This window comes from Oncorhynchus kisutch, linkage group LG20 (assembly GCF_002021735.2).
Source record: "Oncorhynchus kisutch isolate 150728-3 linkage group LG20, Okis_V2, whole genome shotgun sequence".
In the NCBI taxonomy this organism is placed as follows: domain Eukaryota; kingdom Metazoa; phylum Chordata; class Actinopteri; order Salmoniformes; family Salmonidae; genus Oncorhynchus; species Oncorhynchus kisutch.
The window spans coordinates 32,630,930-32,651,375 of record NC_034193.2 but is presented as its reverse complement, the minus strand read 5'-3'; the positions used below and the strand labels follow the sequence as shown (position 1 = coordinate 32,651,375).

Sequence of the window (20,446 nt, the reverse complement as noted above, 5' to 3'; positions counted from 1 at the left end):
ATTCTTGCCCATTCTTCAAGGCCAAACTGCTCCAGGTCCTTCAAGTTGGATGGGTTCCGCTGGTGTAAAGCAATCTTTAAAGTCACACCACAGATTCTCAATTGGATTGAGGTCTGGACTTTGACTAGGCCATTTCAAGACATGTACATGTTTCCCCTTAAACAGCTGGAGTGTTGCTTTAGCAGTATGCTTAGGGTCATTGTCCTGCTGGAAGGAGAACCTCCTTCCCAGTCTCAAATCTCTGGAAGACAAACAGGTTTCCCTCAAGAATATCTCTGTATTTAGCTCCATCCATCATTCCATCAATTCTGACCAGTTTCCCAGTCCCTGTCATTAAACAAGAGGCTCTCGGTGGATGCTGCAGTGTACCCAAGTGGCATCGGGAGCAACTGCTTGCACGCGGGTTACCACTCCACTATTTCTCCCTGTCATGGCTTTTGCACCAATATTACAGATACCAACACACCTTGACCACCAAAGTCCAGTTGATGTAACAAAGCTGTCCAGTACTTTAAAAATATCCTCTCCTGTTGTCCTGGTTTCCAGTGTTTTGCAGAAGAGGATGTCTCCCTTAATTGACCCCCCAAAAATGTAATGAACATATACCTGGAGCTGTGCCAGGCCTGCCAAGTCTGTTGATTCTTCCAGCTGTTACACAGAATTCACTGGCTTGTATGCGAAGCAGTAATTGTTTCAAAACATCTCCTGCCATGTCACTGATGCGTAGTGAAACAGTGTTGTTTGATGAAGGCATTGTCTGTATAGTTTTTTGGGCCTTTTCCCCTAGCATTGTCCCAGCCATATCCGCGGAAGCAGGAAGAATTAAATCCTCCACAATAACCTGGGGCTTGCCTGTCCAAGCCACTTGATAGCTCAGCATATAAGACGCTTCTAGACCCTTCTTATTAATTGTATCTGTTGCTTTTATATATGTTTTACTACTCGAAAGTTGTCTTAATTCTCGCTCAAAAAACGTCCGTGGCTTATTTTTCAAAATGTCTCCGTAGGAGTGAAGGTTTCATTGAGTTGTGAGATAGTTATTTTGCACATATAACACACTGTGGGTGAGGAAAGGCACTACTCCCAATATAAGTGAACCCCAAATCAATGTAGTTCTCATCATATTTTCACCTCTTCGCTTGTCCAACGTCCTTGTCTGTTGTTCGGTGCTTTTCCAGGTAAGGGGGCAGTTGCTCTTCGGGTGCATCAGATTCACAAGTGCTTTGAAATCCTGGTCATGGCTCACATCAACACCATCATCCGGGAAACCCTAGACCCACAATTTGCATACCGCCCCAACAGATCCACAGATTATGCAATCTCAATCTGTCACACCCTGACCATAGTTTGCTTTGTATGTTCTATGTTTTGTTTGGTCAGGGTGTGATCTGAGTCGGCATTCTATGTTGGATGTCTTGTTTGTCTGTTTCTGTGTTTGGTCCTGATATGGTTCTCAATCAGAGGCAGGTGTTAGTCATTGTCTCTGATTGGGAGCCATATTTAGGTAGCCTGTTTTGTGTTGGGTTTTGTGGTTGATTGTTCCTGTCTTTGTGTTTGTTACACCAGATAGGGCTGTTTTCGGTTTTTCACGTTTCTTGTTTATGTATATTGTTCTATTTTCATCTTTATTAAAGATGTATCGAAATAACCACGCTGCGTTTTGGTCCGCCTCTCCTTCAACAGAAGAAAGCCGTGACAATCACACTCCACACTGCCTTTTCCCACCTGGACAAAAGGAAAACCTACAGATTAAGTCAGAAGTTTACATACACCTTAGCCATATAAATTTAAACTAAGTTACACAATTCCTGACATTTAATCATTGTAAAAATTCCCTGTCCTAGGTCAGTTAGGATCACCACTTTATTTTAAGAATGTGAAATGTCAGAATAATTGTAGAGAGAATGATTCATTGCAGCTTTTATTTCTTTCATCACATGAACGTGGTACCTTCAGGCGTTTGGAAATTGCTCCCAATGATGAACCAGACTTGTGGAGGTCTACCAATTTTTTCTGAGGTCTTGGCTGATTTCTTTTAATTTTCCCATGATGTCAAGCATGGAGGCACTGAGTTTGAAGGTAGGCCTTGAAATACATCCACAGGTACACCTCCAATTGACTCAAATGATGTCAATTAGCCTATCAGAAGCTTCTAAAGCCATGACATGTCGTTATGAGGTCAGAGCTTTCGGATCAACCCTATTTATTGGCCAGAGAGTCCGGTGTGCGCTCTGAACGCGAAACGCTCTGCATTTACGGACAATCTGACAGCACAGTTGCAGTCACCAACGCTCTGGATAACAACCAGCTCTGCTAGGGCGAGTAATGTTTAGTGAGCTGTTCTCTCTCAAATGTCTGGAAGTAACTGGTAAGTTAGTACAGCATGCTTGGATCAACCCTTAAAGAGATGGGTGGGGCTAAGGCTTAAGAGGGTGTGAACAATGCTGAATGGGCATAGACAAAGGGCTCTCCAATACTAGTACCAAAACATTGAAAGACTTTTGTCAAAGCGAATTTACAAGTTGATCAACTTTTAAAGCAGAATTACTTTCCCATTGTTTCCTCAAATGCATTGTATGATATACCATTTTGTAGCTCTGAGTCTTTCATTTTATCCAATGTAAAAAACAGAACTTAAAATGTTGCTACATAAGACCGAATTCAAGTTGTGAGTCACAAATGTACATTGTTTGAAGCACACTTTTATCCATCTCAGTCATAAATGACAGCTCCAATATGCCCCCCATTGTGAACAAGAGGCTTGTAGAATCATGATTCTTTCACGTTTTTAGATAATCATTCACCGGTAGGGGGTGGTCCTGCATGCTCTCCGCATTACTGAATCTAAAGAACTAAATGAGTCAAAAGATCTTAACATCCCATCACTAAAAGCCAGTAACTTTATGATCAAACGTTATCAATGTACCAGCAACCGTCATTTTTCATACTTTGGTCATCACACTTTGATCTGGGTTCATCCAAATATCAATGCAGGACCTTTAAACTCACCTTTGGACAGAGAATACCAACTGGCTCCATTGGTGATCCCTTCATCAAAAAAATCTCCACAGTTCCACCCCTTGTGCATCCAACTGTGGGCATACGAATACGTCCTGGCCAACTGTAAGTACACAAAGACACATGTTTCAACATGTGCTATAATCTGACTGAGCTTTTTTTTTATGCAACTGTACCTTTTTGAATATCTTGTCATCTGGGGTTGTGGCATATGTAGTCTTGCCTCTGATTCGGGGGTCTCTTGACTTGTCAAAGGGGTAGTTGGCCACCACTGCCCCACCATGCAGGTTAGCAGACAGAACAAAGTTATAGTTCTGCATCCACTTTATCACTGCCAGTGTCTCCAGTTCAACCTGTAGGAGGCCAATGAGAGAGTATAATTTAAAAAAAAATGTATACTTAGCTTGTATCAGACAATTTAACACTCAAACAAGGTATTGAAAAAACACTTGGTTAGGGTAAGATTCTTTTCTTTTTAGTTGTATTTACTTTATTACAAGGTGTGCTTGCTGAAATCAAGAGCAACTTTAGAAATCGTTCATACTTATTATTATTCACTTTCCTCTGGAAACTGTAAAGCCAAAGCTCTAAAACGTCTAGATTGCCACTGGTCAATGTGCTTTAAAAATAACGTTTTTGCTAGTACTTATACTTTTCACACTAAAACCATAATGCATTAATCCCAATGCATTTCAAAGGCCATAGAGTTGAATGGTAAACATGTCCACTGTAATTATCCTTCAAACGCTTAAGCTAGAAACATCATTCAAACTTTAAAATGTGCAGACCGGTCTGGAATAGGCTGTTTGTATACAGCTTTTTGATACCATTTATATATTTTTTCAACTTTAACCATTTTAAATTAGCATTTCAAAGCCAATTTTGGATTCGCCACTGCTTTTGAAGCATTTCAGCTACAAACACCAACACAATGTCAACATTTGCAGACTGACTCAACTTCAATAGCCTTTCAAAAGATTGTTGATACTATTTGTACTATTTAAACATCAACCATTTTACATTTTCATAAAAGCTCCATGGTCTTCAAAGGAAAACTTTAAAGGAGAGGTTTGCTTTTTTAACCACCTATAGTTGATGTCCACGCCCCTGTGGAAATCTAATTAGCATAATAACAAATCTACATCAAAATCGGTCAGTTTAAGGGGTTCTAAAATTCTAAATCAAATAGCTAAATGATCCTTGGTATGACTATCTTAAAACAATTCAATATGTTAGCTTAGTAGAACCCAAAGAGTCTAGCCTAGCTGGTTAGCTGCCTGCTGTCTGACAAAAATCACTATTTCAGTAGTTCTTCAAGGCATACTTTTAAGACTGCTAACAGCTATTAATCAATTAGATGTATTGTCAGGTAGAGATACCTAAGCAACTGTTCTTTATCTCTCTCGTGTCTCTATCACTTTTCCTGTCCGTGTATCTGCCAGCCCCACAGGCTTGCCCAGGTAAGAACCAACAAGAACAGGTAATTGTAGTTAATTACCATGTTTGCTGCGCTTAAAGGGTGACTGCACCTTTTTAGTTTTTCCATTAAATGCTTTCAATATTTGTACGGGAATTTTTAGGTCAATTAAATTTGGAGCTGTTGAAATTTTAACATAATTAACCATTAGTCTTAACTAGCCCAAAGTCAATCAAATTTACCACGGGCATTATGGTTGGGGCGCGTGCAGCTGCACTCTGAATTGATGATTGCTTGTGTAATGCCAGATGTAGGCATGTGGGAAGGATTGAAACAAACCCAACCTTCATTTACATTGTGATGCAGTAATGACACAGGTCTCACTAAATTCTGTTTTGGATGAGACTGACATGACCAAAGTTATCCTATTTACACTTTGTAGTAAATTTTGAAGGTAGAACAAGTGTTTGACACATATTGATGAGGCTGTTTTCTAAATGAGAAGTTGTTTTTTAGGGGCAGTTGCTCTTTAACTATGGTGAGTTGGACGACATGTCCTAGAGAGAAATCTCTAAAGAAATGGAAAATTGAGCTTACATAAAAAACAAATGTAATTCAAATAAGTGAACCAACATCGGTCAATTAGTTATTTAAAAAACTAAACTAAACTTTTGCTTAATTACACAGCACTACTGAGAGATTTTTTTTTAAGAAAATTATTTTTTGGAGCATTTGTTCATGTTTTTTCAGAGCCCCCATACTACACAACAAGGATGAGGAAAACAAATCACTGATATAAAAAAACAAGTAAAATCTCAATAATTTTTTTTAACCTTGTTTACCTCAAAAATTTTGATTTGGTTTGTTGTGACTTTAGGCTAATTTATATGAAAGATCATTTACTGATTAATTACTGAAAAAAAGTATTGATTTGATTTATTTGATTAATGTTGTTATCCTATTTTATTTCACCTTTATTTAACCAGGTAGGCTAGTTGAGATCAAGTTCTCATATGCAACTGTGACCTGGCCAAGATAAAGCATATAAAACATATAACACAGAGTTACACATGGAATAAACAAAACACAGTCAATAATACAGTAGAACAAAAGAAAACAAAAAGTCCAGATACAGTGAGTGCAAATGAGGTTAAGTTAAGGAAATAAATAGGCCTTGGTGGCGAAGTAAATACAATATAGCAATTAAACACTGGAATGGTAGATCGGCAGAAGATGAATGTGCAGGTAGAGATACTGGGGTGCAATGGAGCAAAATAAATAAATAAATACCAGTATGGGGATGAGGTAGGTAGATAGATGGGCTGTTTACAGATAGGCTAAGTACAGGTGCAGTAATCTGTAAAATGCTCTGACAGCTGGTGCTTAAAGCTAGTGAGGGAGATGTGAGTCTCAAGCTTCAAAGATTTTTGCAATTTGTTCCAGTCATAGGCAGCAGAGAACTGGAAGGAAAGACTACCAAGGAGGAATTGGCTTTGGGGGTGACCAGTGAGATATACTGTACCTGCTGGAGCGCGTGCTACGAGTGGGTGCTGCTATGGTGACCAGTGAGCTGAGATAATGGCGGGGCTATACCTAGCAGAGACTTGTAGATAACCTGTAGCCAGTGGGTTTGGCGACGAGTATGAAGCGAGGGCCAACCAATGAGAGCTTACAGGTCGCAATGGTGGGTAGTGTATGGGGCTTTGGTGACAAAACGGATGGCACTGTGATATACTGCATCCAGTTTGTTGAGTAGAGTGTTGGAGGCTATTTTATAGATGACATCACCGAAGTCGAGGATCCGTAGGATGGTTAGTTTTATGAGGGTATGTTTGGCAGCATGAGTGAAGGATGTTTTGTTGCGATATAGGGAGCCAATTCTAGATTTAATTTTGGATTGGAGATGCTTAATGTGAGTCTGGAAGGAGAGTTTACAGTCGAGCAGGTGCGGGCAGCGATCGATTGAAAAGCATGCATTTAGTTTTACTTGCGTTTAAGAGCAGTTGGAAGGAGAGTTGTATGGCATTGAAGCTAGTCTGGAGGTTAGTTAACACAGTGTCCAAGGAGGGGCCAGAAGTATACAGAATTTGCGTAGAGGTGGATCAGAGAATCACCAGCAGCAAGAGCAACATCATTGATGTATACAGAAAAGAGAGTCGGCCCGAGAATTGAACCCTGTGGCACACCCATAGAGACTGCCAGAGGTCCAGACAACAGGCCCTCCAATTTGACACACTGAATTCTCAGAGAAGTAGTTGGTAAACCAGGCGAGGCAATCATTTGAGAAACCAAGGCTGTCGAGTCTGCCAATAAGAATGTTGTGATTAACAGAGTCAAAAGCTTTGGCTGCACAGTAATGTCTCTTATCGATGGCGGTTATGATGTCGTTTAGAACCTTGAGCGTGGCTGAGGTGCACCCATGACCAGCTCTGAAACCAGATTGCATAGCGGAGAAGGTATGGTGGGATTCGAAATGGTCAGCAATCTGTTTGTTAACTAGGCTTTCGAAGACCTTAGAAAGGCAGGGTAGAATAGATATAGGTCTGTAGCAGTTTGGGTCTAGAGTGTCACCCCCTTTGAAGAGGGGGATGACCGCGGCAGCTTTCCAATCTTTGGGAATCTCAGATGATACGAAAGAGAGGTTGAACAGGCTAGTAAAAGGGGTTGCAACAATTTCGGCAGATAATTTTAGAAAGAGAGGGTCCAGATTGTCTAACCCGGCTGATTTGTAGGGGTCCAGATTTTGCAGCTCTTTCAGAACATTGGCTATCTGGATTTGGGTAAAGGAGAAATGGTGGGGGCTTTGGCAGGTTGCTGTGGAGAGTGCCGGGCAGTTGACCGGGGTAGGGGTAGCCATGTGGAAAGCATGGCCAACCGTAGAGAAATGCTTCTTGAAATTCTCAATTATAGTGGATTTATCGGTGGTGACAATGTTTCCTAGCCTCAGAGCAGTGGGCAGCTGGGAGGAGGTGCTCTTATTCTCCATGGACTTTACAGTGTCCCATAACTTTTTTGAGTTAGTACTACAGGATGCAAATTTCTGTTTGAAAAAGCTTGCCTTAGCTTTTCTAACCTCCTGTGTATATTTGTTCCTAACTTCCCTGAAAAGTTGCATATCACAGGGGTTATTCGATGCTAATGCAGAACGCCACAGGATGTTTTTGTGCTGGTCAAGGGCAGACAGGTCTGGCGTGAACTAAGGACTATATCTATTCCTAGTTCAATTTTTTTTGAGAGGGGCATGCTTATTTAAGATGGTGAGGAAGGCACTTTTAAAGAATAGCCAGGCATCATCTACTGACGGGATGAGGTCAATGTCATTCCAGGATACCCCGGCCAGGTCGATTAGAAAGGCCTGCTCGCAGAAGTGTTTCAGGGATCGTTTGACAGTGATGAGGGGTGGTCGTTTGGTCGCAGACCCATTACGGATGCAGGCAATGAGGCAGTGATCGCTGAGATCTTGATTGAAAACAGCAGAGGTGTATTTGGAGGGTGAATTAGTTAGGATGACATCTATGAGGGTGCCCGTGTTTACCGATTTCCGATTGTTATGAAAACTTGAAATCGGCCATTGCGATTAATCGTTCGACCTCTAATTTGGGGTTGTACCTGGTAGGTTCATTGATAATTTGTGTGAGATTGAGGGCATCAAGTTTAGTTTGTAGGATGGCCGGGGTGTTAAGCATGTCCCAGTTTAGGTCACCTAGTAGCACGAGCTCAGAAGATAGATGGGGGGCAATCAGTTCACATAAAGTATCGAGGGCACAGCTGGGGGCAGAGGGAGGTCTATAGCAAGTGGCAACAGTGAATTTTTAGAAGTAGAAGCTCAAATTGTTTGGGTACAGACTTAGCCTGCAGAGTTCTGTATTACTTTCTATCTTTGCAGTAGATTGCAACACCGCCCCCTTTGGCAGTTCTGTCTTGGCGGAGAACGTTATAGTTAGCAATGGAGATTTCAGGGTTTTTGGTGGTTTTCCTAAGCCAGGATTCAGACACGGCTAAGACATCTGGGTTGGCAGAGTGTGCTAAAGCAGTGAGTAAAACAAACTTGGGGAGTAGCTTCTAATGTTAACATGCACGAAACCAAGGCTTTTACGTTTACAGAAGTCAACAAATGAGAGCACCTGGGGGGTGGGAGTGGAGCTAGGCACTGCAGGACCTGGATTAACCTCCACATCACCAGAGGAACAGAGGAGAAGTAGGATAAGGGTACGGCTAAAGACTATACGAACTGGCCGTCTAGCACGTTTAGAACAGAGAGTAAAAGGAGCAGGTTTCTGGGCACAATAATATAGATTCAAGGCATAGTGTACAGACAAAGGTAAGGTAGGATGTGAGTACATTGGAGGTAAACCTATGCATTGAGTAATGAAGGGAGAGATATAGTCTCTAGAGATGTTTAAACCAGGTGATGTCATCGCATATGTAGGAGGTGGAACAACATGGTTGGTTAAGGAATATTGAGCAGGGCTGGAGGCTCTACAGTGAAATAAGAGAGTAATCAGGACAGTAATGGACAAGGCATATTGATATTAGAGAGAGGCATGCGTAGCCAAGTGAACATATGGGTCCAGTGAGTGGTTGGGCTGGCTGGGGACATGGCGATTCAGACAGTTAGCAGGCTAACAAGCTAACAGTTAGTAGGCCGGAGCTAAACAAGCTAGCAGCTAGTAGACCAGGGCAAGCTAGCAGTTAGCAGACCGGGTTAGCAAGCAAGCAATTAGAAAGGGCTAGCAGTTAGCAGACCGGGCAGGCAAGCTAGCAGTTAGCAGACCAGGGCCCGACAGTTTAGCAGTTAGCAGACCGGGTTAGCAAGCAAGCAGATAGTGTGGGCTAGAAAGTTAGCCTTTGGGTGGGGAGGACGTTGCGATGGGGATAAGTCTGTTTTTGCCTCTTCGTGCGATGACGTCGATAGACCAGTAGTGGAATTAGTAGTGTCCAAGTAGCTCTTGGTAGCTAGCAGGCCGATATTGTAGCCCAGGAGTATGCTTCGGTGGTAGCACAGGAGTCCTGGCCGAGCTACCTTCAAGCTAAATTGGTGCTTGCTCTGGGATGGAAACACTAGCCAGGAGTATTCATCTTAAGAGGGGCATTACTATGTATTAAGGGTTGGATATAGAGAAACTGTTGAATGAACTCTATCAGTAGTTATAATTAACCGTTATTGAATTACTATATTAACAATATAATCACATTAGATTTGATTATATTCTCATTCTGAATAGCCGATAAGCTCGGGAGCTGTAAAAACCCAGTCACTCGCAAATGGCTTCAGTTTCACAAATAATTAATTCAAAGTTTTATTTACTAAAATAGGTAGTTAAAAGATACCATATAAAGGCAGGGTACAATGGGATACAACACAGTTATTCAGGCGAGAGTATTAAATATGAATGGCTGCTGTACTCAACCAAAATACAAAACTTAAAGCATTGTACTTGGGTCAAATCATTCACTAAACCCTAAACCTCAACTACATCTTGTAATGAATAATGTGGAAATTGAGCAACTTGAGGTCACTAAACTGTTTGGAGTAACCCTGGAATGTAACTGTCATGGTCAAAACATATTGATACAACAGTAGCTAAGATGGGGAGAAATCTGTCCATAATAAAGCGCTGCTCTGCCCTCTTCACAACACTATCGACAAGGCAGGTCCTACAGGTCCTAGTTTTGTCGCACCTAGACTACTGTTCAGTAGTGTGTTCAGGAGCCACAAAGAGGGACTTAGTAAAATTGCAGTTGGCTCAGAACAGGGCAGTATGGCTGTCCTTTAAAAGTACACAGACATGCATGTCAATCTGTCATGGCTCAAAGTGGAAGAGAGATAGACTTCATCACTACTTGTTTTTGTAAGAGGTGTTGATAAGCTGAATGTACCGAGCTGTCTGTTTTGAAGTACTTGCACACAGCTCAGACACCCATGCATACCCCACAAGACATGCCACCAGAGGTCTCTTCACAGTCCCCAAGTCCAGAACAGACTATGGGAGGCGCACAGTACTAGATAGAGACATGACTACATGGAACTCTATTCCAAATCAGGTAACTGATGCAGATTTTTTTTCAACGTAAAAAAATATCCCTTATGGAACAATGGGGACTGTGAAGAGACACACAAAGGTACAGACAGATGTATACGCATACATTGTGATATTGTTGTCTGGTGGTGTTGAACATTTTGTATTGTAGATATGTAGTGGTGTAATATGTAGTGGTGTAACTCGGTCTCAACCTTTAAGTCTTTACTGAAGACTTATCTCTTCAGTGGGTCATATGATTGAGTGTAGTCTGGCCCAGGAGTGGGAAGGTGAACGGAAAGGCTCTGGAGCAACGAACCGCCCTTGCTGTCTCTGCCTGGCCGGTTCCCCTCTTTCCACTGGGATTCTCTGCCTCTAACCCTATTACAGGGGCTGAGTCACTGGCTTGCTGGGGCTCTCTCATGCCGTCCCTGGAGGGGGTGCGTCACCTGAGTGGGTTGATTCACTGTTGTGGTCATCCTGTCTGGGTTGGCGCCCCCCCCCCCCCTTGGGTTGTGCCGTGGCGGAGATCTTTGTGGGCTATACTCAGCCTTGTCTCAGGATGGTAGGTTGGTGGTTGAAGATATCCCTCTAGTGGTGTGGGGGCTGTGCTTTGGCAAAGTAGGTGGGGTTATATCCTTCCTGTTTGGCCCTGTCCGGGGGTGTCCTCGGATGGGGCCACAGTGTCTCCTGACCCCTCCTGTCTCAGCCTCCAGTATTTATGCTGCAGTAGTTTATGTGTCGGGGGGCTGGGGTCAGTTTGTTATATCTGGAGTACTTCTCCTGTCCTATTCGGTGTCCTGTGTGAATCTAAGTGTGCGTTCTCTAATTCTCTCCTTCTCTCTTTCTTTCTCTCTCTCGGAGGACCTGAGCCCTAGGACCATGCCCCAGGACTACCTGACATGATGACTCCTTGCTGTCCCCAGTCCACCTGGCCATGCTGCTGTTCCAGTTTCAACTGACCTGAGCCCTAGGACCATGCCCCAGGACTACCTGACATGATGACTCCTTGCTGTCCCCAGTCTACCTGGCCATGCTGCTGCTCCAGTTTCAACTTCCACCTGACTGTGCTGCTGCTCTAGTTTCAACTGTTCTGCCTTATTATTATTCGACCATGCTGGTCATTTATGAACATTGAACATCTTGACCATGTTCTGTTATAATCTCCACCCGGCACAGCCAGAAGAGGACTGGCCACCCCACATAGCCTGGTTCCTCTCTAGGTTTCTTCCTAGGTATTGGCCTTTCTAGGGAGTTTTTCCTAGCCACCGTGCTTCTCCACCTGCATTGCTTGCTGTTTGGGGTTTTAGGCTGGGTTTCTGTACAGCACTTTGAGATATCAGCTGATGTACGAAGGGCTATATAAATAAATTTGATTTGTAATAATATATATGATGTACTGTTTTATCTTGAGTTTTTTTTGTAATATAAGTGCTTTATTATATTTGGACCCCAGGAGGAGTGATCACTAATAAATGCAAATACAATTGTACATTCACAGGATGTTTTTGAATGATATGATCTTACAAATTGAAAGAGGAAATGAAAAATGTTACAGGGTAATATTACTTGTATGTCGATGTTGCCTGCCCAGTTGGATTACGTTTGGATGGGATGAAGCCATGATAGAGCCGGGAAAAAGGCAGTGTTGTCCAAGTTTCTCTCTGAGTCCGGGAAAGCAAAGTCTATGAGAGCTCTTCTAAGCAGTAAATTCTTCCTCTGATCCCAGCTGGGATGGATTGTGAATTCATTAATTTAGTCTTTAATGCAAACAGTGAGTTTCACAGGATAATTTCTGGGATGATTGCTTCTGTCTGAGTAGGATAGAAAAAGTACATAAGTGGATAGGAGTTTGGTTTCCAAGGAGAGTTAGGTCATTCGTTCCTCATGGCATGGCCGCACCCCGAAGAAACTTGATCCGCCGTCTGTTAGCAAGTCCTGTAATTTATAGATACTCACAGAGGGCGGGTCAACATGTTTGAAGCAAACCACCATAGTCCCTGTGGCTAAGAACACTAAGGTAACCTGCCTAAATGATTACCGACCCGTAGCACTCACATCTGTAGCCATGAAGTGCTTAGAAAGGCATGTCATGGCTCACATCAATGCCATTATCCCAGAAACCCAACACCCCCTCCAATTTGCATACCGCCTCAACAGATACACAGATGATGCCATCTTTATTTCACTCCACACTGCCCTTTCCCACCTGGACAAAAGGAAGACCTATGTGAGAATGCACTATGTGAGAATTGACTACAGCTCAGAGTTCAACACCATAGTGCCCTCAAACCTCCTCACCAAGCTAAGGACCCTGGGACTAAACACCTCAACTCCCTCTGCAACTGGATCCCTCTGCGACTGGTGGTAAGGGTAGGTAACACATATGCCACTCTGATCCTCAACACGGGTGCTCCTCAAGGGTGCTTGCTCAGTTCCCTCCTGTACTCCCTGGTCACCCTTGACTGCACGGCCAGGTACAACTCCAACACCATCATTAAGTTTGCCGATGACACAACAGTGGTAGGCCTGATCACCAACAACGACGAGACAGCATATAGGGAGGAGGTCAGAGACCTGGCCGTGTGGGGCCAGGACAACAACCTCTCCCTCAATGTGATCAAGACTAAGGAGATGATTGTGGACGACAGGAAAAGGAGGACAGAGCACCCCCCATTCTCAACGATGGGGCTGTAGTGGAGCAGGTTGAGAGCTTCAAGTTCCTTGGTGTCCACATCACCAACAAACTAACATGGTCCAATCACACTAAGAGAGTTGTGAAGAGGGCACGACAAAACCTATTCCCCCTCAGCAGACTGAAAACATTTGTCATGGGACCCCAGATCTTCAAAAGGTTCTACAGCTACACCATCAAGATCATCCTGACTGGTTAGATCACTGCCTGGTATGGTAACTGCTCGGCCTCCGATCGCAAGGCACCACAGAGGGTAGTGTGTACAGCCCAGTACATCACTGGGGCCAAGCTTCCTGCCATCCAGGACCTCTATACCAGGCAGTGTCAGAGGAAGGCAAAGACTCCAGCCACCCTAGTCATAAAGTGTTCTCTCTGCTACCGCACGTCGAATCCAAGTGGAAATACATCCACAGGTACACCTCCAATTGACTCAACTGATGTCAATTGGCCTATCAGAAGCTTCTAAAGCCATGACATCATTTTCTGGAATTTTCCAAGCTGTTTAAAGGCACAGTCAACTTAGTGTATGTAAACTTCTGACCCATTGGAATTGTGATACTGTGAATTATAAGTGAAATAATCTGTCTGCAAACAATTGTTGGAAAAATTACTTACAAAGTAGATGTCCTAACCGACTTGCCAAAACTATAGTTTGTTAACAAGACATTTCTGGAGTGGTTGAAACACTTAGGTTGCCGTCACTACCAATACCACTACTACTATTATTTCACAACGATAAATAGTTTATGACTTGCAAGCATGCACATTTACTTCAGGAAATGTCAATTTCTTCCACTGATATTATTTGATTTTCTTTTAGCTATGAACACAAAACCAACATTTAAATGTGCAGATCGCCTCAACTTAGACTGCTTGAGAATTTGGGGGGGATATCATTTATACTTTTTGAACGACAACAATATTTCAAATGAATACCAAAGCTTTTCAATGGCAATAAAAGGGTCATACACTTCAATAGACAAACATCAACAATTCTAGAAAAGTCTCCTTTTGAACTATTGAAGCTATCAACACCAAATCACATTTGTGCAAACTGTGCAAACTGACCCAATTTAGTAGCAAAAATCTGTAGCAAAAAATCTGTATGCAAGCTATGTATACTTTTTGAACTATAACCCATTTACATGTGCTACAATACAAACTTTAAAACATTTAGGCTATCCTAACCTCAAATTCTTTAAATGAACTTTCAAAGCAGAATTGCTTTCCCATTGTTCCTTAACTGCAGTGTACGATGTATTTATTGATTTTTAGCTCTGAGTCGCTACGTTTATCCAATGTAAAAAAAATAGACTGTGTGTTCACAGTTTTGTTCAGGAATATGGAGGATTTATGTAGAAAAGATGAGAAAAAATAGATTTAACATGTATGGTCTATCAAATCTAAATTAATTTGAGTGACATCTCCATCAATACCCACATAAAGAACACAACCAGTGCAGCCTTTTTTTATTTCATACCGAAGGAGTGGAGGGGTTCTACTAAACTAACAAATGGAATTGTTTTAAGATGGTCATACCAAGGTTTATTTAGCTATTTGATTTTGAATTTTAGGACTCTTTTAGGTCTAAAATGTTATGTAATATATACATTTGTTTTTAAACTACCTTCAGACGAGTCTTGCAAGGCTTCTGGGCGTCCTAGAGATGTACATGTTCTTGAGAGTCTCTGCTTTCCATAGAGAGGTCATATCAGTGTGTAACACACAAAGTGTTTGGACGCTACAGACAGAAGTTGGCAGATTGGTGTTACCGACTTCAGATGAGTTCTGTGACGCTTGTGGGGGTTGTAAAGTAAAACGGAAAACACCATCGTGTTTGTGAGAGTCTAATCTTTCCATTAAGTTGTCATATTAGTTTGTAAGCCAAAAGGCAGCGAGAATACAGATTTTGTTCTGACAAACACAGCAAAATTCTGCCACCTTCCACCGTAGATGCGGAAGGCCGCCATTGGTGGATGCGGAGGACTGAGACGCAATCTGCATGCAGCCCATGCAAAAAAAAGTCTGATGGATTTTGACGGGGACTTTTTAATCTTACTTTTATTTACTGATGCAGACAAATGAATCCATGCCTTTATTACATCCTATCTAGACTACTATAAGGCTCTTCTATCAGGTTGTAACGCTACCAATCTGAAACATCTCCAACTCGTACAAAATGCTGCCGACCAGGAAACAAGGTTTGAACAGTCTCCAGTACAAAACATACAAAGCTTTACACGGGCAAGCTCCCAAATACCTTAAAGACATGCTAATACAACTGTACACCAGCCTTCTTGCCATTCTGCAAATATAAAAACAAAAAACAAAGCTGGCGTCCCTTCTCCTACAGAGCACCAAACCTTATGAACAGCCTGTCAATCCACTTAGTCTCAATGTTTAAAACTAGACTAAAAACACACCTTTAGTATTTTATATTTACTTTTTATCTCTGTGTCCTTGCTTACTTAACTTCCTGCTTTCCCCAACTGGGGCGGCAGTGTAGCCTAGTGGTTAGAGCATTGGACTAGTAACCAAAAGGTTGCAAGTTCAAATCCCCGAGCTGACAAGGTACAAAATCTGTCGTTCTGACCCTGAACAGGCAGTTAACCCACTGTTCCTAGGCCGTCATTGAAAATAAGAATTTGTTCTTAACTGACTTGCCTAGTTAAATAAAGGTTAAAAAATAAATAAAAATAAAAACTATACCCAGCTTGGGGTACTAAAGGGCCACCAGTCCACCCATTGATCCATCCACATGAGTGCCTGGCTGCTTCTCTTATGATCAAGGATTTATACTCCAGAATCCATCTGTCCTACCCTTTGATCCCTCCACCTTTCCTCCTGGCTGTCACTGCACTGACTGTCACAGTTTCACTCCTGCCCTACTTCACCAATCAGTGCTAGTTGTTTACATGCATGATGGACAGACAAGTATACCCTATGGCGCAAGATGCAACAGAAATTCTGGGGTAGGTAGAGAGCGAGAGAGGGTTGAGGAGGAGGCTTGAAGCACTGGGCATCTTGTTATGACATGGATTATACTGAACAAAAATATAAATGCAATATGCAAAAATTTTCAAATATTTTACTGAGTTACAGTTCATACAGTGGTTTCTCCTTTAAAAACGGTGAGCTTACACAGCGGGACTTAGAGGTAATTTGTGGTCTAGTATGGTACCCTGCGTCACCACTTCATTGCTCCAGTACACGTTCCCGCATTTTTTATATGTTCATAATTAATAGGCTGACAAATTACTTTTAGCTACAGAATATCTTACCCTGTGCATTTCCATCTCTTCCACTCTGTCCTTCATTTCTTTCTCCAGCACCCAGAGAGAGGGCCTGTCAACAGTTTAATTAAATATGTTTTGTTGTGAAAACGTTACTATCGATGTTCCCGAACAGATATCACTTGGCTTTCCAAGTTAAGCACTGGGTAGCTGCAGGAACAGGGTTGGAGAGCCGGTTTGGGTGGAATATCACCAATTTGATTTATTTTATTTAACCTTTATTTAACTAGACATGTCAGTTAAGAACAAATTCTTATTTTCAATTACTTCCTCCCAAAAGGCCTCCTACGGGGACAAGGTTTAGGATTTTTTTTTAAATAGGACAAACCACTACACTACATAAAGAGAGACCTAAGGCAACAACATAGCAAGGCAACGACACATGACAACACAACATGGTAGCAACACCACATGACAACAACACCACATGACAACAACATGGTAGAAACACAACATGGCAGCAGCACAACATGGTAGCAGCACAAAATATTGTGCAAACATTATTTAGCACAGCACCGGTTAGTGTTAGTCGAGGTAATTGAGGTAATATGTACATGCAGGTAGAGTTCTTAAAGTGACTAGGCATAGATAATAACAGAGTAGCAGCAGCGTAAAAGAAGGGGGTGGGGGGCAATGCAAATAGTCTGGGTAGCCATTTGGTTAGATGTTCAGGAGTCTTATGGGTTGGGGGTAGAAGCTGTTTAGAAGCCTCTTGGACCTAGACTTGGCACTCCGGTACCTCTTGCCATGCTGTAGCAGAGGGAAGAGTGTATGACTAGGGTGACTGGAGTCTTTGACAATTTTTAGGGCCTTCCTCTGACATGTTCTGGTATAGAGGTCCTGGATGGCAGGAAGCTTGGCCCCAGACTAGCACCACAGACTCAGTGTCTGCCTGCAGGCAGAAACTTTGTAGCAATCCCATGCTCCTCAAACAGTGGTTGATGTGTGGAGTGAAATAACCGGAGGAGCCTACCAGCATGAGTGAAGCGCACAGTTCCTGCCCATTTGATAATGGTCCATTCTAAATGTAAACTAATTTTACATATCAGTTAAGACAAGATTAAATTGAGAAGAGTCTGATGGGTGAAAATATGATCACTTATGAAAGAAAATCAAGCTTTTTTTGCGACTTCAAATCATCAAATCATTGGGGGTGGCAGGTAGCGAAGTGGTGAGAGCTTTGGGCCCGTAACCGAAAGGTTGCATCTACATAAAGTTCTTCATACATAAGTTGTCATGCAGTCAATATGTTGTACTGACCTTGTGGGCAATGCTGGATCTAATCCCTGAGCCGACAAGGTAAAAATCAGCCGTTCTGCCCTTGAACAAGGCAGTTAACCCACTGTTCCCTGGTAGGCCGTCATTGTAAATAATAATTTGTTCTCAGCTGACTTGCCTAGTTGAATAAAGGTTACACATCAATAGCCTATAGTTGCATCATGCCGCCCATATTTCTATTGTTTGTATCATTGACTTCTAAAGTTGCCAAATAACTCTAAATCTAGCATATAGGACCTGTTTCAAATGATAACTTTTACACTCAACATAGCCACTTCATATGCGCACACTTGCTCCGGAATCGTAAAAAAAAACCTTTCTATTTTATTCAACTAAGTTCAATTATATTCTTCTTACTATGAAATCATATATTACAAAATAATGGCACAGGACTTATAAGCATAGCTTTCTCTGCAAAAATAACAAGCCTACAGACTATAGGATGATTTATTAGACTTTTAAAAAACAATGTCCCAAAGGTGCGCAACAGCAGCTTGTACTGTATTTCATGACCTCCACAGCCCTTGCCAGGCACTCTGGTTTGTTTCAAGAACTGCTTGGTTTTTCACTCTCAACAGCTTGGTTTTTCACTCTCAACAGCTTGGTTTTTCACTCTCAACAGTTTCGCATGTGTATCAAGAATGGTCCAGCACCCAAAGGACATCGAGTCAACTTGACACAACTGTGTGAAGCATTGGAGTAAACATGGGCCAGCATCCCTGGGGAACGCTTTCGACACCTTGTAGAGTCCATGCTCTGACCAATTGAGGGTGCAACTCAATATTAGGAAGGTGTTGCTAATGTTTGGTATATTATACTTTTCTAAAGAATGTCTTCGTGGAGGTAATTCATATTACTGAGAAGAAATAGGAAAACATTGGGAGCCATGCCATTCTGAAGAGGTTTTGTTCTAACTGTAAGATTTATGGGAAGATTGTTCCATTTAATTAGATCTGCTTTCATGTTCTTGAGTAATGGGATACACTTATCTTTATATATATTTGTTGATTGTTGTCACTTATTTAGCATCCTATGTATTTTATATTTGTTGTGGTCCACTTAAAGGATTGCAGTAGATCATTCTAGATTATTCTTTTTATTTTTCCTATTGCCATTATATAGTTTTTTTCCACGTTCATGTTATATCCTGTAATTGTGAAGGTTTGTATTTTTTTTTTTCATTTAACACATTTTGGGTTTGTTCATTCTCCATATTCTGTTAATGTATTTTCTGTTGGTGTAATTAAGCAGGATACCAGAGAATGATCCGATACCACTATGTCATGGATTTTTGAACCCAGTAAATTCTTCAGAGAATTTTTGGATAGCTTTTCTTACTTTGAGAAAAAAAGGAGCAGTATTTTATAGTTTATATTATATAAATGAGAGTGTGAGGGAAGTGTGAGGGATGGTGAATATGAATATGTGTAGGTAATATGTTGGGCGGCAATGAATGAGAATGGATGAGTAAGTCAATGGATGGATGGCTGTAAGTGTGTCTGAGAGGTAGGGAGGGAGGAAAAAGATGGGAGGTTGGGGCAAGCTTGTCTTGGGTGGGCAAGGATGAGACTGAATGAATGGCAAAAGGATATATGGGCGATAGTTGTGTATTTTATTTCACAATTTAATTCAGATTAGGACCATCAATGATAAGGAGGGTGAAGTGGCTGATTTCATTTAGAAAGAAAATAGTGTAATGATGAGTTTGTGATATGGTTATTTATCAGTGTTGGCGCTCATGTTTTGCAGGTTTTTATCATTCACTTTTAGATTTTACTTTGTTAAAAACCTCTTAAGGATTGGACCCTTTAACAAAAAAATGGCCTAAAATTAAATCAAATCTAACTGCTTGTAGCTCAGGATCTGAATCAAAGATATGCATTTTCTTGATACCACTTGAAAGGAGGGGGTCTCTGATCCCGTAGAGGTTAAAAGAAGCTGTTATGGGACTATAACTCTGTTATTACTCAAATTTTTTGTAAGGGAAAATGAAAACATGATATGTGTTGCAATAGGCCTTTAGAATAATGGCAAACATATACTTGACTCCATTCGAGTTGATGAGGAATGAATGACAAATGGATGAATCGGCAAAAGTTGTGCATATTACTTAACAACTGAATTTAAATTAGGCCTAAGTTAATGATAAAGAGGGTGAAGAAATTGATTTGAATTTAGAATAACAATAGTGTAATGAGTTTGTGTTATGCCTATTTATTGGCGTTGGCGCTCATGTTAATAATTTGACCGTGCGCCTTGCGGGTTGATACCATTCCTCTTACGTTTTACTTTGCAAAAATAAGCAGTTACAGGACTGTTTTATTTACTATAACTCTATTACTAATCACATTTATTGTAAGGGAAACTAACACATGATACGTGTTGCAGTAGGCCTTTAGAATAATGCAAAACATATCCTTGACTCTATCCCAAGTTGATGAGCGAAAGGGAAACAAACAATGCCAGTCAGCCTGCGCAGCCGACCCAACGAAACTACTCCTAAACTATATTGAAAATAATTTCACACATAATAAGACAGCCAATAGAGAAGATTAAGTTGATTAGTGACAATATTATCAGTTGTCAAATCATACACGAAGAGATGGGTGCACCTTGTATTTGACAGATGCAGGGAAAGGAGCATCACTTTATGCAGGTAAAACATTTTGATGTCTATATAGTATCAGAAAGGTCATATTCTTCAGTTTCTATGACATTTACCTTT

General features: G+C 41.5%; 1 protein-coding gene across 2 annotated transcripts in view; it reads right to left on the bottom strand.

The window, feature by feature from the left end:
* Positions 1-20,446, bottom strand: part of cpn1 (carboxypeptidase N, polypeptide 1) — a 150,797-nt gene that overhangs the window by 58,376 nt on the left and 71,975 nt on the right. For both annotated transcript variants that reach the window (XM_031798903.1, XM_031798902.1), the window contains exons 4-5: positions 3,195-3,371; positions 3,010-3,121 (exon numbers count right to left, since the gene is read on the bottom strand). In XM_031798903.1, the coding sequence (XP_031654763.1) occupies positions 3,010-3,121; positions 3,195-3,371 (289 nt within the window). The remainder of the gene's footprint in view (positions 1-3,009; positions 3,122-3,194; positions 3,372-20,446) is intronic.